The 12,105-nt window shown below is 41.0% G+C and overlaps 1 protein-coding gene and 1 long non-coding RNA gene across 3 annotated transcripts; one reads left to right on the forward strand and one right to left on the reverse strand.

The window, feature by feature from the left end:
* Positions 1-314: 314 nt before the first annotated feature.
* LOC307035790 (uncharacterized protein) lies at positions 315-7,043 on the reverse strand. Its single transcript, XM_079675493.1, has 2 exons — positions 6,912-7,043; positions 315-1,621 (listed from the first exon to the last, which is right to left on the reverse strand). The coding sequence occupies exon 2, from the start codon at positions 1,566-1,568 to the stop codon at positions 813-815; it is 756 nt and encodes a 251-aa protein (XP_079531619.1). The 5' UTR covers positions 1,569-1,621; positions 6,912-7,043; the 3' UTR covers positions 315-812.
* A 724-nt stretch (positions 7,044-7,767) lies between these two features.
* On the forward strand, positions 7,768-10,031 carry LOC307035791. Of its 2 annotated transcripts, XR_013807202.1 has the most exons (4): positions 7,768-7,828; positions 7,988-8,101; positions 9,535-9,591; positions 9,962-10,031. It is a non-coding gene; the product is annotated as an uncharacterized lncRNA (long non-coding RNA). The 2 variants fall into 2 exon arrangements; XR_013807203.1 differs by lacking the exon at positions 7,768-7,828 and having other exon boundaries at positions 7,969-8,101.
* Positions 10,032-12,105: the final 2,074 nt, after the last annotated feature.

The raw sequence follows: 12,105 nt of genomic DNA on the forward strand, positions 1-12,105 counted from the left end.
TCACCAAACAGTATATTATCCCTAGATATGGAGCAGGTTAATCCTAAAACTATCTTCAATGCTCAGTTTGAACATCTGGGTTGGGGCGGAAAGTTTCTTTCAATCCTTAAAGAAAAAATTTAAATTGTGAATTTTACATTTACATGTTGACATTATACACACTCCCCCCTATTTACTAGGGATGTAACGATATACCGAATATCGCGGTATCGCGGTAAATACACTTCCCAATACCGTCGTGAGACTGACAAAATCTACCGCGATTTAATTTATTTTTTTATTTTTTTAAACACTTTTTTTTTTTAGACCTTTATTTAACCAGGTAGTCCCATTGAGATCGTCGATCTCTTTTTCAAGAGAGACCTGTCCAACATGGCAGCAAGTAGGTTACAACATGAAAATAAAACAACAGATAACACAAAATGACATCGTATTTACAGGGCTACATTTACACACCTAGAGACATTGACAAGTACCAACCATATAGTTATATTTCGCCATGTCAATAAGCCTGGCGTTAGACTTTTTCGCTGTCCGTCATTTTGACAGACAGGATCGTAAAATATCCGTCATAATCCCTTATTACCTGTCGGGTCTGAACAGTTACATTACATTACATTACATTGCATTTAGCTGACGCTTTTATCCAAAGCGACTTACAATAAGTGCATTCGACCAGGAAGATACAACCTTTAAGAAAACAGAATCATATAAGTACATCAGGTTTCATAGAGCCAAACATTTCAAGTGCTACTCAACTGGCATTTAGAAAGCCAGCCCTTTATTAGTATATAAGTGCTTTGTTAGTAATTCTATCGCTCGAAGTGGAGTCTAAAGAGATGAGTTTTCAGTTTGCGTCGGAAGATGTGTAAGCTATCTGCTGTCCTGATTTCAATGGGGAGCTCATTCCACCATTTTGGAGCCAGGATAGCAAACCCACGTGTTTTTGCTGACGGGAACTTGGGTCCCCCTCGCAGTGCGGGTGCAGCGAGCTGTTTGGCTGATGCAGAGCGGAGTGCACGTGCTGGGGTGTACGGTTTAACCATGTCCTGGATGTAGGAAGGGCCAGATCCATTCACAGCATGGTACGCAAGTACCAGTGTCTTGAAGTGGATTCTAGCAGTTACTGGAAGCCAGTGAAGGGAGCGGAGGAGCGGTGTGGTGTGGGAGAATTTGGGAAGGTTGAAGACCAGACGAGCCGCTGCATTCTGGATGAGCTGCAGAGGTCGGATGGCACATGCAGGTAGACCAGCCAGGAGGGAGTTGCAGTAGTCTAGGCGTGAGATGACGAGAGCCTGGACCAGAATCTGCGCTGATGTCTGGGTCAGCTGGGGACGTATCCTCCTGATGTTGTAAAGCGTGTATCTGCAGCAGCGGGTTGTAGCAGCGATGTTTGCAGTGAAGGACAATTTGTTATCTAGGACCACACCCAGATTCCTTGCAGTCTGAGTCGGGGAAACAACAGAGGTGCCGATGTTGATTGTTAGGTCAAGAGTGGGACAATCTTTTCCCGGAAGGAAGAGCAGTTCAGTCTTGTCAAGGTTGAGCTTGAGGTGATGAGCAGACATCCACCGAGAGATGTCTGCTAGGCAAGCAGAGATGCGTGCGACGACCTGGGTCTCTGAGCGGGGAAAGGACAGAATTAGTTGGGTGTCGTCAGCGTAGCAGTGGTATGAAAAACCATGCGGGCTAATGACAGACCCGAGCGAGTTTGTGTACAGGGAGAAGAGGAGGGGACCAAGTTCACGATAGAGCATGCTCGTGAACTGTCAACAGGGGGAGGGGGGGGGGGGGGGGGGGGGGGGCGGTGTTATGCCGTGTGTGCATGCACCTCGCGGGACGCGTACAGCGTGAAGCAAAACCTCCCAGACATGTATTGATCTGTACGGCAAAGTACGGTTTGGGAACTATATCATTTCCTTTTGGAGGGCATGCATAACACGGCATAACACCAGAGCCTCGCTGCGGGGAAACGTTGGCGCTGTTCCGAGTTTGTTCTAATCTGTCAAAATGACAGACTGCTTTCAGATTTTTCCGTCATTGTTAAATAAAATATTCGGTTAACGCGACCACTGGTGTCCCAGCAACATCAGTACCAAGCGAGAGAGTTGTTTCCAGAGCAGGGGATATTGTAAATGCCCAAACACCCCAGTTTATAAATACCTGGAAATGTGGACATTCTCATATTCCTAAAAACCTGTCTGATGATGCTGAGTGAGTGACTAGTGAGTTTGAGTTGAGTTTCTTGAAAAACTAAAGTGAAACTTGATTTATTTTATTGCAGGGTCTGATTATTAAATGTCCTTGTTTATTTGTGAGATGCAGTGGCATAAAGAAAATGCTTACTTTGTTGGGTAGTACCAGTAGGTACAAAAACACTGGTTTTCTTGTTCCAGTCTGTTACTGTCACTTTGTTTTTGACACTTTAAAATACTGCTATCCTACAAAAAGGCTGTAAAAATCAGATTTATTATGTAATAAAGAAACATTTTCCGAGTAAAAAAATGTTTTATTGAAAAAAAAAAAATTATGATTTTTTTTCCTTCCCTTTATTATTCAATATCGCGATAAATACCGTACCGTGGACTTGTTATCGCGATATTACCGTACCGTGAGTTTTTGGTATCGTTACATCCCTACTATTTACACATGAACTCATGTGTAACAAAATCCTGTAATGGGGAGGGGGAAAACACTTTCAGGTAAATATTGGTTAGGGACATAACGAACATTGTTTACAATTTTAGATCCATTATTATTATTTCCACAGTAAACACTTCAGTGAAAATAAGTGTTTCTCTCCATCTTTCAGGCCCAAAAGAAACAGAATCTTCAGATTTTAGATTGAGTTTTACATTTGCAAACCGCCAACTCCTGTGGGAATAAAATATCATCAAGTAGATTAGAAACGGGTCACATGTCCAGTTTCCCCTTTTTATGGAATTTTTAGGAAACCTCTCGTTTCCCTTGGAGCTCCAAAATAATATGTTAGTCCAAAAACATGCTTGGTTAGTTATTGTTTTAGACTTATTACTTTTAGTGAACATTTATTTATATTGTCTAAATTCCTTGTCTATGATGTGCAAACAGTTTGAGTGTAAAAATGTGTTTTTCTCTATGTATTTACACTCCACGGATTCTTGAGTTTACTCATCTCCTGGTGCTGTCGTTGTAAAAATGTTCGATTCCTTATTGTTTTGAACCAGTTTTCCAAAATCAGTTCTAACTGCCGTGCCGTTTCTGCAAATGTAGCGGTGCGGCTACACACTGTGTAAGTGGGTGCCAACATGTTCCTTTTTTAACTTTGATCCGGAGTGCATCTGCATTGCGTTCTACAACTTCCCACGGTCCACTCCATACAGGTTGCAACAACTTCATCTTGTGGATTTTTACAATCCCCTGGTCCAACAGAAATATTCGTCATGGCCCTGGCATATGCTTCCGCCTCAATTTTTCTCATATCTAACACTGGTTCTCCTCTGTATTGTGAGGTGATACCTTGTGGTGGATATTGCTGAATGGGGCAATCTCTGGCCAAATGTCTACAATCACCATATATGAAGCAGCCGCTATCTCTTCTTCCTCTTGAGCGTTGCTTTCCTCTCCATTGTCCCTTTTGTTGATGCTGTATGGGAGTGTATACCTGAGCTGGCGGCTGTACTTGTGTAGGAAGATACACAGGTATTTGCTGTTGCTGGAATTGTGTGGGAAGATACTGCGGTGCTTGTGGCTGTACTTGCGTAGGAAGATACACAGGTGTTTGCTGTTGAAGATACTGCTGTGCTTGTGGCTGTACTTGCGTAGGAAGATACACAGGTATCTGCTGAACTTGGTTTTGTGGACATACACTTCCTCCTCCGCTTTGTTGGTTCTGCATTTGATTCTCTGGTTCTTCCTGAGTTTGAACTGTTGGAGGTGTCCACCCTGCCTTCTCTGCTAGTATGGCCATCTGATTAGCTTCAGTATCTTTCTCAGCCACCTGCATCTTCAAAAGTATTTTTTCCAGTTTCTTTGTTTCTTCATCATCTTCCTTTGTTATTTCCTGGCATTTGATGTCATGGTGAATGAGATGTAGTCTCCATTCTTCTGGGATTTTAGCTTCTAACCCCACCACATCTCTAAGGCGTGCCTGCACTGATTGGGGAAGGGCTTTAATGACCGCGTCCTTTCACAGCATTGTGACAGCCGGCGAAACGTCATGTCGTTCTCCAGTGCAGTCCTCCCACACTCCTTCGCATCTCTTCAGGAAGGCATGCATGTTTTCCTCCGTGCCTTTCCTCAGGCCGGTGAGGGCATGTAAACTGCGTGTTGTCGGGTAGATGTGACGAATAGCAGCCCAATAATTCGACCTGATGTAGTTGAATGAAGTGTCATGGGTCGTGCGTGCAATTGGCCTCGGAATCTACTGCTCTTGCTTCCAGTCGTCCTTCAATCCGTCCGAGCAGGGCCCTCATGTCTACCAAGCACAGGTGGTCTTGGGCTGTGTATCTCTCCAGATCAGTCACCCACTTCTGTCCTCCTATCGTGAGTGGAGGTAGTTTTGCCACTAATGCTTCCATGTCCCTGTGAGTCCATGATTGGTATTGAAATCCTCCTCTTCCAGCCACTATCAATGGCATGGAGGTATGTGCACCGGTCTTGGATCTTTTAGTTTTCTTGGTTCTTCTCGTTTTGGGGCATTTCCCAGGGTAATGTTGCTCATTTTCGTCGCTACTATTATTCTCAGGAGGAGATGCAAAACCGCGTTGTTGCTGTGACTGTTCATGGTATGGGGAGTGTCTACTGGTTTCAGACTGTGTACCGCCGTCGTGATCTTCACCTCCCTGTCCTTCGGAATAGTCAGGAGAGTAGTTTATTCTGCGTTTTCTTTGAGTTCTTCGTTCTTCTTGTTCTATCCTTTCTCTCTGTTGTCTATCTGCCTTCATGTCCTGAAATCTTACATCTTCTTGTCGTCTTTCCGCCAGAAGTTGTTGGTATTTATCTTCCTCCCTTTGTCTTTCGGCAATAATGTCATTATGGGCTTCAACTGCCTTTCGTCTCTCTTCAATAATGTCATTATGTGCTTCATCTGCTTTTCGTCTCTCTTCCATTCCTCTTGAGCTGCTCTTCCATTCTTCTGTTGAGTTCCTTTTCCATTATTCTGCAGAGTTCTTCCATTCTTCTGTTGGATTCTTCCTCTCTTCTGCAGAGTTCTGCTTCCATTCTTCTGCTGAGTTATTCCATTCTTCTGTTGGTCTCCTCTTCCATTCTTCTGCTGAGTTCTACCACATGTAAGCTGTTTGTCAATCCTTGGCTGGCATCTTCCAGATAGAATACCAGACTTGCAACCATAGCTTTTCTTTTTTCAGCTCTGTTCATAGCAATGTTTTCAGGTCCATACCAAGAGGGTTGTCCGGCTTTGATCCATGCTTTTTCCTGTTGTAGGTATTCAGCATTCTCATGTTCAACTACAGCTTTTCTATGGGCTTCCGTTGGTCCAGGTTGATCATCTGCTGGAATCAATCCTCTCGTTTGCCACTGTTCTAACAGTTTCTCCATTTGGTTCCATCTCCTCTGTCTTTTACTTGAAACTGTTAAAGCATCTTACCCTTTCCTTGATATCTGCAGTTGAGCCTGGCTCTGTGACTGGTCTCAACTTGGTGTCTTTTGGCGACATGTTTAAGTACTTGGATAATATTATTAAGTTATCAAAGATGAAAAACTAATCCTCTGAATCGTACCTTTGTATTCTTTATAAAGATATCCTATGTCACCTGAACTTAACTTTAAAATCTGGTTGTTGTTTTTTTGTTTGTTTTTTAAAAATAAATTAAAATGTTGTAAAACTGAAATTGGAAAATCAAAATCAAAATTATGCAAATTAAATTAACATTTTGAAAATTATGCAAATTTTAAAATCTGAATAAAGAAATAAAAATGAACAGGAGTTGACTTAGTAATATGAAAATAGGAATATGGTGCAAATCCAAATGTACAGTGTATACTCAAGTTTATGAAATTATGCAAATGTCATAAAATGAGTCAACTACAATACTTCAATTCAAAGAAACCACCTGTAATCTTTATCTGTGTGGTGAAGAATGTATTAACTGTAATACTTATTATGTCCGCTAGGGGAGCTGTTTTATTTTTGAACTCCTCTCAAATGTATCAACTAGTACTTCCGGTTCATAAACCTACTTCCTGTTTATTTCCCCAAAATAATAAAGTTCAAATGACTTTCTTTGAAAAGCATGAAAAACAAAACAACTCAATCTTCTCTCAACGTTCATCAACACCATCCCTGTGTATTTAATCTGTAATTACCAGTTGTATCTTCACTCAAACTACTTCATCATCTAGTAATGTCAACTGGCTAGCTAACTAGCTTAGCAGTATAGCATAAACCTCATGTGACTGGGGGAAGGGGAACACTCAACATGTGCAGATTAAAACCACACTGCTTGACAATACAAAACAACACAATCTTCATTTATCTTAGCTCTAAATTCTATAGATGCTGACCTTAAAAGCTGATCTCATACCAATCTTGTACACAATCGTTTCGGCTTAAAACATCGCACAAAAATATACTTTTCGGCTTAAAAACTCCACACAATATACTTTATTAAACCAGACTACGCCGGTTTAACACATCAAACATATAGATAAACATGAATGGACCCAGTCCAGTGTAAACCAGATCAAGTCTGGTACCTCCCCAGAAGGTCTTAATACTATGTAATATTCACATTAATCAGGCGGCGCCGAAGATACAACAGAGATAAATAGAAACACTATATACAATCTCCACACCACTCGCAATCACCACATTATCACCACAGATCAATCTACAGATCACTACCAACGCTTGCACCTAATGTAAGTTATTTAACTATACAGTTTTTGAATTGAACAGGTAACTGTCTCACCTTTCGTTTAGGCCCAGCCAAAAACTCCAGCAGTGAGTCTGTAGCCTGTCCTCCCCTTTGTGCAGCCTGGTGTGATGCTAGTTAGCTTGCAGCCTTCCCCTCTACTCAGCTCTATCCTGCTTCAGGTCCACCCAGGGACACCAAATTGAAAGCAATTCTAGAACCCTGAAGGCAGGAGAGACTGAAAAGAGTCAAGGGAAGCTTATAAAAGTTAACAGCATTTAATTACACAAAAGATGCGGTGGTGTACAAAATGAAATGTGCGAGTGGAGGCGCTCTCCACATCCAACGACCGGTCAGTACAGGTCAGGGGGTAGAAGAGCTCAATTCTTGGCTTGCTCTTCCTGTTGTCATCTGAGGTCTTCTCCTATTGGCCGGCGTTGTCGGGGGGCGGGTCTAATGCAATTCCTGCCTTTTTCTGGAGCTAAATTGCATCATTCTGGCGTCTGAGGTTATTTAAACATTCCCTGCTACACATTATTCAGCGTCAATAAATGAGTGCTAATCCCAGTGTGCAACATCACATGTCATTTCACCTTGGTTCAAGGTTTGAAATCGTATGATTCCGCCAGATGCTAAATGCTAACCGGAAGTGACGAATTTTCAGAATAAAAGTGTTAAGCTAATAGTGAGAACTTCCGGTTTTTCAGAATAAAACTGATTTAAATCAAATAGTGTATTTAATTCAAATTACGCCATATCAACATTGATTTTAATTTCTAACAGGTTACAACGGAGCGGCTCCTCAGTGCATGATCTGTGCATGCATGGAGGAGCAGACTACCGTGTTTTGCAAATGAAACGTGCAGCGTTTCATGCACCTGTAGGTTTCATGCACCTAAATGCAGACGTAGCTGGTGACTGTAGGTACACTGCCGTCGGAGCACACCAGGACGACGTTCCGGGACTTTAAAAATGTTGTGCATTCTTATTAATGAACTACCAATCTTTAATAGAACAGTGTATCATGCCTCATATTGAACCCCTCTTTATCCTAATGCATATTTTTCCCCCCAAGAGATGTTATTGTTAACCATGTACATTAAACTTAGCCTGTTCTCTGTTTTATTTTTTAGCAAGGACGATGCAAAGGAGCAGGAGAAAGACTGCTGAACAGGATGCAATAGAGCATATCATTCTGGGCAGAGACAAACCCTTCCTAGAGGCCAGGTTCATTAACACATTTAAAGGTAAGCCATTCATCTCATACAGTATGTAGTATCAAAGACCGTATAGCATTGTTTCATCAATATGACCCTGACCTTTTAGCCATTGCTCTTAGGTCATCAGCCTCACGTATTTTCAACAATGTACGTTTTCAGGATATGTAATATGTAAATGTATGCCCCTCTCATCTAATCGATAGATTTATGATCGATAGATCATTAATCATCATACTAAAGTGGCTGCTCAAACAGATGTCTTAGCTTTGCTGAAGAACGTTCACCATATCCTCATGTATGCACCAATACAACAATTAAGGAATACTCTGTTACAGTAAAAGTCCTGCATTCAAAATGTTCCTCAAGTAAAAGTATAAGTACTCAGATCTTGTACTTGAGTAAAAGTAGGAGTACTCAGCTCTTGTACTTGAGTAAAAGTAGAAGTACTCAGATAATGTACTTGAGTAAAAGTAGAAGTACTCAGCTCTTGTAATTGAGTAAAAGTAGAAGTACTCAGGTCTTTTACTTGAGTAAAAGTAGAAGTACTAGAGTGTAGGAATACTCTGTTACAGTAAAAGTAGTGCATTCAAAATGTTCCTCAAGTAAAAGTAGAAAAGTATTATCATCAAAATATAGTGAAAGTAGCGACAGTAAAAGTAGTCATTGTGCAGATTGGTCCATTTCAGAATGATATATGATATGTTTTATAATGATTGATCATGAAAGTGTTCTCAAAGCTGGTAAAGGTGCAGCTAGTTTGAATTACTTTGTATACTGCAGGGTAGCTTGTGGATTTACTCCAGGTGGAACTAAAGTCTGATTTAACACTTGATTATATTTCACATCATTCATCCACATCTGTAAAGTAACTAAAGGTATTACATACATGTAGTGGAGTAAAAGTACACCATGTACCTCTGAACTGTAGAAGTACACAGTAGCAAAACATTGAAATAATTAAGTAAAATACAAGTAGCTCAAAATTGTACCCAAGTATAGTACTTGAGTTTATGAACTTAGTTACTTTACACCAGTGGCTATAAAGATAGAAAGACTAAGCCTTGCAAAGGGGCATGAAAATACATTTTTAAAATGCTCAACAGTGCTGCCAAAAATATAAACTGACTGCTACACAATTAAAATAAATTCCCCACACTTGTACCTATTTGCTGTAAAGGAAATATTCCCAGACGAGGAGATAACATACAAGTATGGGGATCCTGCTTGGCCCTGGTGCTCAATAGTGAGGTTATGTTCTCTTTAGGACATTGCTTAACTGACAGGGAAAAAGTGTTGCATTGCTCTTCATGGTACTACCACTCAGCTCAGTTAAGCAGATTTGATTTATTTCAGCAAAAAAAAAATTATACTGTTAACATTATTTTCTGAATTTCACCTGATTTAATACAAAATGAGTCAATAATGTTTTAAAGTCGTGCCTGTCTTTCACTTATTTACAGGAAGTATGTGGTGGGACCGAACTTCGTACAACTCCAAACACATCGGGGGACAAGATGGTAAGTTTCAATGTATTGTTTTTCCACACATTGTTGCGTGTCGCTGACTGGTATAGATTGAAGCTGTTTTACCAGGACTATCGTCTTGGTAAGGGGCTCCGTTTCCCCATACTTTGGGTCAAATTGAAATGGGTTGAATGTCATACTACACAGAAAGATAAAGGCTGTCTGGTCACAGGGTGTCTTGTAGGGACAGCAGTCCTTGTAAGGACAGATGATTTTACAACCTGTTGACATGACTAGACATGAGATCATTGCCTTCATCCAGCATGTGCACACCTCCATAACTGTTAAACCTTTGCAGCACACAAGTCAGATCAAACCACTACCAAGGTGACAACAGTGTCTTTTTTTTGTGTTACAATTTCAGGCTCACTGTGAAGAAGCTTCTAACCCTGAGCCCGAGAGAGATCCTCCGTCCTCCCCACCAACCAAAATGGCAAGTTGTACTTCATATCACAATCACTTTCTGTGTCGGGCTGTAGAGGGAAACAATACGGGCCTGTGAAAGTATTGTACTTTTCTTAATGCTGTGAAAGATTAGTCAAATTCCAGAAACTGAAACATATGTGTCTCTATATTATTTAAGCCATAGTTTGTAGACTGTTATTTGCTGCACCATGAAAAGATAAATGCTCAGAGTAAGAGTTAGTAGAAGTCGTATTTGGAACAGAGGAGCAGCGCTACAATGGCATTCATGAAACAAAATGAGGATGCCAACTTGTAATATGGTTAACATTACAGTCCTACTGTGCTCATCAGCATTCTTCCTTGGATGAGATATGCTGATGGCTGCTGCACACATAGCAATGCCAACAGTCAATGTGTTAGTAGATTTTTATCAATTATTGCTCTGTGATAAATTGCTTTTGGGCCCTAACATGTTATATAGGGGCTAATAATGTATTTTTATTTTCATTGCTGGCTAATGAATGAATAAAGTCGTGTTAATGTTCAGATTTGTGTCACATTGATGGAAATGAGTCAATAATGTTTTAAAGTCGTGCCTGTCTTTCACTTATTTACAGGAAGTATGTGGTGGGACAGGAGAGGCTGGGACCGAACTTCGTACAACTCCAAACACATCAGGGGACAAGATGGTAAGTTTCAATGTATTGTTTTTCCATACATTGTTGCGTGTCGCTGACTGGTATAGATTGAAGCTGTTTTACCAGGACTATCGACTACCTCCGTTTCCCCATACTTTGGGTCAAATTGAAACGGGCTAAATGTCATACTACACAGAAAGATAAAGGCCGTCTGGTCAAAGGGTGTCTTGTAGGGACAGCAGTCCTTGTAAGGACAGATGATGTCAACAGGAGTTAAAAATGACAACATTGAAATGTTTCTGTATAATCTCATATCTACACAGAAAGATAAAGGCCGTCTGGCCACAGGGTTTCTTGTAGGGACAGCAGTCCTTGTAAGGACAGATGATTTTACAACCTGTTGACATAACTAGACATTAGATCATTGCCTTCATCCAGCATGTGCACACCTCCATAACTGTTAACGGTCCCATGACATGGCCATTTCCACTGATAGATTTCGACTGATCCACTGATCCATTGTTGAGGTCTACTAGAATAGATTTACATTGTTCAATGTTCCAAACTCACATTGGTTTCTCATACAGCATCTCTGTATAGTATGTGTATTCATTCTCTGTCCTACACGCCTTGTTGGAGCTCCTGCCCCCCCCCCCTCCCAGTGTGCGCTGATGTGTGTTTATGTGTTACAATTAGCAACCAGAAAGTGACACCAGTAATGACAAACAGATGAGAATGCTGCGTGGGGTCTGGGTCTGGTTTCAAAAACTTAACTAAAATTCCATTTGACTTGCTTTCTTCTTTGTTATATGGTGAAATGCACAGTGATTCAATGTTAAAATAATGCTCAACAAATGTTACCAGTACATTTTTCTGGATAATGAAGAAAATACAAACTTGGTGTTCCTTTTTGTTCAAAGGTGAAGGACATCTGCCTTTCCAGTAATGAAGGTTCCTTCTGTGATAAAGACTACATTCCCAAAACTGCGTCAAGCAGCGATGGATCCAGCGCTGATGAAGACTGCCCACCTGACTCTGAAGCAAATAACGATTGGGATCCTCTCATTGCCACCATCAGGGATTCAAAGCCAACCCATGGTAAGACTGCACCAACCGTCTCTACAAAGAACTGTGTTGTACAACAAGACATGGCTTCTACTACCTCTGACACATTCCAACTTGATGAAGATTTCATCCCTGATGGGGCTTCCTGTTCTGATAATGAACCTACCACATACAATACTCAGAATCTTCCAAGGTTTAACACGACAGCTGTAACAGTCTCATTCTCTGAGAGGGCAATAATGAAGTGTGTTGCAAACCCCAAAGAATCTTCTTGCGCCCTCAAAAAGTATAACATTGAAAGGTGTGGTTGGAGGATCACCAGATGGTGGAATAACCCTGATTTTGAATCACAGCTTTCATGCGTCTTGGCTGCTCTCCACCGGTCTGTCACATGGCTGCT

The sequence above is a fragment of the Notothenia rossii genome (assembly GCF_949606895.1).
Source record: "Notothenia rossii genome assembly, chromosome: 4".
Classification (NCBI taxonomy): Eukaryota; Metazoa; Chordata; class Actinopteri; order Perciformes; family Nototheniidae; genus Notothenia; species Notothenia rossii.